Source organism: Brassica oleracea, chromosome C2 (assembly GCF_000695525.1).
Source record: "Brassica oleracea var. oleracea cultivar TO1000 chromosome C2, BOL, whole genome shotgun sequence".
In the NCBI taxonomy this organism is placed as follows: Eukaryota; Viridiplantae; Streptophyta; class Magnoliopsida; order Brassicales; family Brassicaceae; genus Brassica; species Brassica oleracea.
The window spans coordinates 43,009,056-43,011,933 of record NC_027749.1 but is presented as its reverse complement, the minus strand read 5'-3'; the positions used below and the strand labels follow the sequence as shown (position 1 = coordinate 43,011,933).

The 2,878-nt window shown below is 37.6% G+C and overlaps 1 protein-coding gene across 1 annotated transcript in view; it reads left to right on the top strand.

Moving 5' to 3' along the window:
• LOC106326226 (F-box protein At2g02240-like) overlaps positions 1 to 286 on the top strand; it is a 5,910-nt gene extending 5,624 nt beyond the window's left edge. The window contains exon 4 of the mRNA XM_013764249.1: positions 60 to 286. Coding sequence (XP_013619703.1) covers positions 60 to 280 — 221 coding nt within the window. The 3' untranslated portion in view covers positions 281 to 286. The remainder of the gene's footprint in view (positions 1 to 59) is intronic.
• The last annotated feature ends 2,592 nt before the right edge of the window (positions 287 to 2,878 follow it).

The window sequence follows — 2,878 nt, the reverse complement described above, 5'->3', positions numbered from 1 at the left end:
ATCTCCATTGTCTTGAGACCTTAACCAACCATCTCGTTTTTTATTGCTTCATCTTCACATTGATGAGTCTGCGGATAGAATTAAAAGGTGGGGAAGGAGGGAGCTAATGAAATCGAAGGAGAGAGAAGATGGATGGATAGAAGCAGAGATTGGTGATTTATTCAATGAAATTGGTTGTGACGAAATTGAACTGAGTATTATAGACATTACGTCTCCTTATTGGAAGCGTGGATTGATCATTCAAGGAATTGAATTCCGGCCTGTGAAAAAACTCTGGTGAAGTAAAAACCACACCATGTACACCGTACGTGTTTGAGCCAGTGAGTCCGGTGTTATATGTTTATGTATCAACCGAAATAAGTTGTAACAGTTTTAGTGGTTATTTAATTGTAATTAATATTTGCGATTTTTGTCGATGTTTTTTCATTCTCAAACGAACCAATTCAATAAGAGAAAATGTGCTCTTTGAATCAGCTACACAATTTTCGTAGACTTTATACGTTTTATGAGAAAGCATCTGCTAGATCATGGACTTCCAAAGGAAGAGTTAGTAATGACTAATGAATGAATTGGCCCATTAAATTTTTGTAGTATAGTTTTACAAATGTCCCCACTGCCATAGCCGGACTTTGAAAGGATTAGGTTCATGTTGTACTACTTTAGCATTGAGAATGCCTCCTCCAAGTGAGCGATGTGGCAAGCTGCTTCCAGAGACTTTATGAGCATGTTGTTAATATAGACTTTCATGGTTCACCCAATCTACTGAATAAACATCATGTTCACTGGCCTCTGATAAGCTGAGTCTGTATTTTCAAGGCGAAAGGCATCAACTTATAGAAATAGAACTTTTGGTATGTCATGAAATAAGTTTTCTCTTAGTCGTTTATATGTATTAGGATTTGGTTATACTTGGAGAACGGTATGTGTAGAAGTTTTTAAAAATTGATTTGATTAATTATTTGTCAACAAAGTACACTTATCTTTTAATTACTTGTCCATAAAGAATTTAAAAGTTACATGTGATCGAGGTGGGAAAGTCTCAGGATGGGTGATCTGTGGAAAGTAATTTTCGATAAGTGTGAGTGAAGACAAAGCACAAAAAAACATCATGTAGAGATTGTAGGGTCAGGAAATAATCTCTCGAGCCTTCCAAACACAATGCACCAGCCGTCAGGAGGGTAAAACCCATGGGCGACAAAAGGGACGTGGAAGTCCCATTAACGGTGGCGGTCTTAGAGTTACAATTATGGGCTCCTTCCGATGATGTTTCATGCAATGTGTTGTGAAGGCTAGACGAAAGTGCCGCAGCATCTTGTTGAATGTCCATTCAAGATCCATGGTTTAATATTATAAATCCCCTTATCTTATCTTCAAGAACTCATTACTCGTGTTCGTAGTGAACAAGACAAGAGATCCCTTTCATATCTTACATAACTTTGAAGTTGGATTGATTGTGCATGGAAGTTCTGACGCCACAAGTTGGGAGAAGAAGTATCTAAGCAAACAATTTGAGGCATGATTGATGTTTAATTTACCGGGCAATTTTGTCATATTAGATAAGGTGGGTAAGGAAGTATTTCAGCAAAAAAAAAAATTATACTACTTTTATATTAGGCTTTAGTTTTACAAGGTTTAGGGGTTTAATTTTAGGCTACTTTACTAATTCATAAAATGTAGATCAGTGACTTTGCTTTAAAATACCCGGACGACTTTCGAAAGAGACATTTTCAAAGGGTCGTGAGGTACTAGACGCCCTCCTCTCGCTGATTCAAAGAAGGGGTAATTTGGTAAACAGGTCAGACGACTTTGAAAGTTAAGACTTGAGAAGTGCGCAAAAGTCAGAACAACAATTCTCAAGCTTGATCCAGATCTTAGACGCAGACTATCGGTACAGGCAAACACTGGAGAAAAGTCACGGCGCTGAATCATTTCCAAGTTGTCCACTTTTTTGATGTATTTCCAGAGGAATGTATTGTTCTTTGCCTTCTGCTTCTTCGGCCCTTTGGTTTCTACAACCTTTGGATCAGCGTCGGCTGTCACTTCCGGTAGCGTAAGGGAAAAGTTTCTTCCTCAGAAATATTCAATCTTCTCATCCAAGACGAAACGTTTTTCTGCTTGATGCGATGACTATGTTCTAATCGAAGATGGAAAAATGGTACACCTGATTATGTTTTGATTATTCTGAGTTTGTAAGTTTATTCTACCATTATAGATTTCTTGTTAATGAGGCTTTCTATTTTTGGGAAACATAGAGCGTATGTTTAGACAAAGCAAGAGGGACGAGGACTATAATAGTCATGTTCTTTTCCTGGACGTAAGTTTCAGCGTCAGCGACACAAAAACATAAAGGAATTAAAACTGACATGTCAGGAACCACTACAAGAAAACAGGGGGTCGGTATCATTTTGTCGGAAAAAAAATATTCGTCGGAATTTCGTCAGACCTTCCGACGACTTTCTGACGAATACCGAGAAACGTCATTCTGACGAATTTCCGACGATATTCCGATGCGGACACACGAGACCAGAGTTCATCGGAAAAAATATATACCGACGGAGAACATTCCTCGGATTATACCGACGAACGTAGTCCTCGGAAAATACCGACGGACTATGGTGCGTCGGAAGATACCGACGAACAATGGTTCGTCGGAATATTTCGAGGAACCCTCTCCGTCAGTATTTTCCGACGAACCATAGTCCGTCGGTATAGTCCGACGCCCACAATTCGTCGAAATATATCAATTTTAAAAACGAATTAATTTTGCATTTTTATATTTTTTTATATTAAAAATTAATTAATAAATAAATAAAATCTGAAATTTAAAACTAATAATAATATAGAATTTAAATTCATACAAACCGAAATAGAAAAAAAA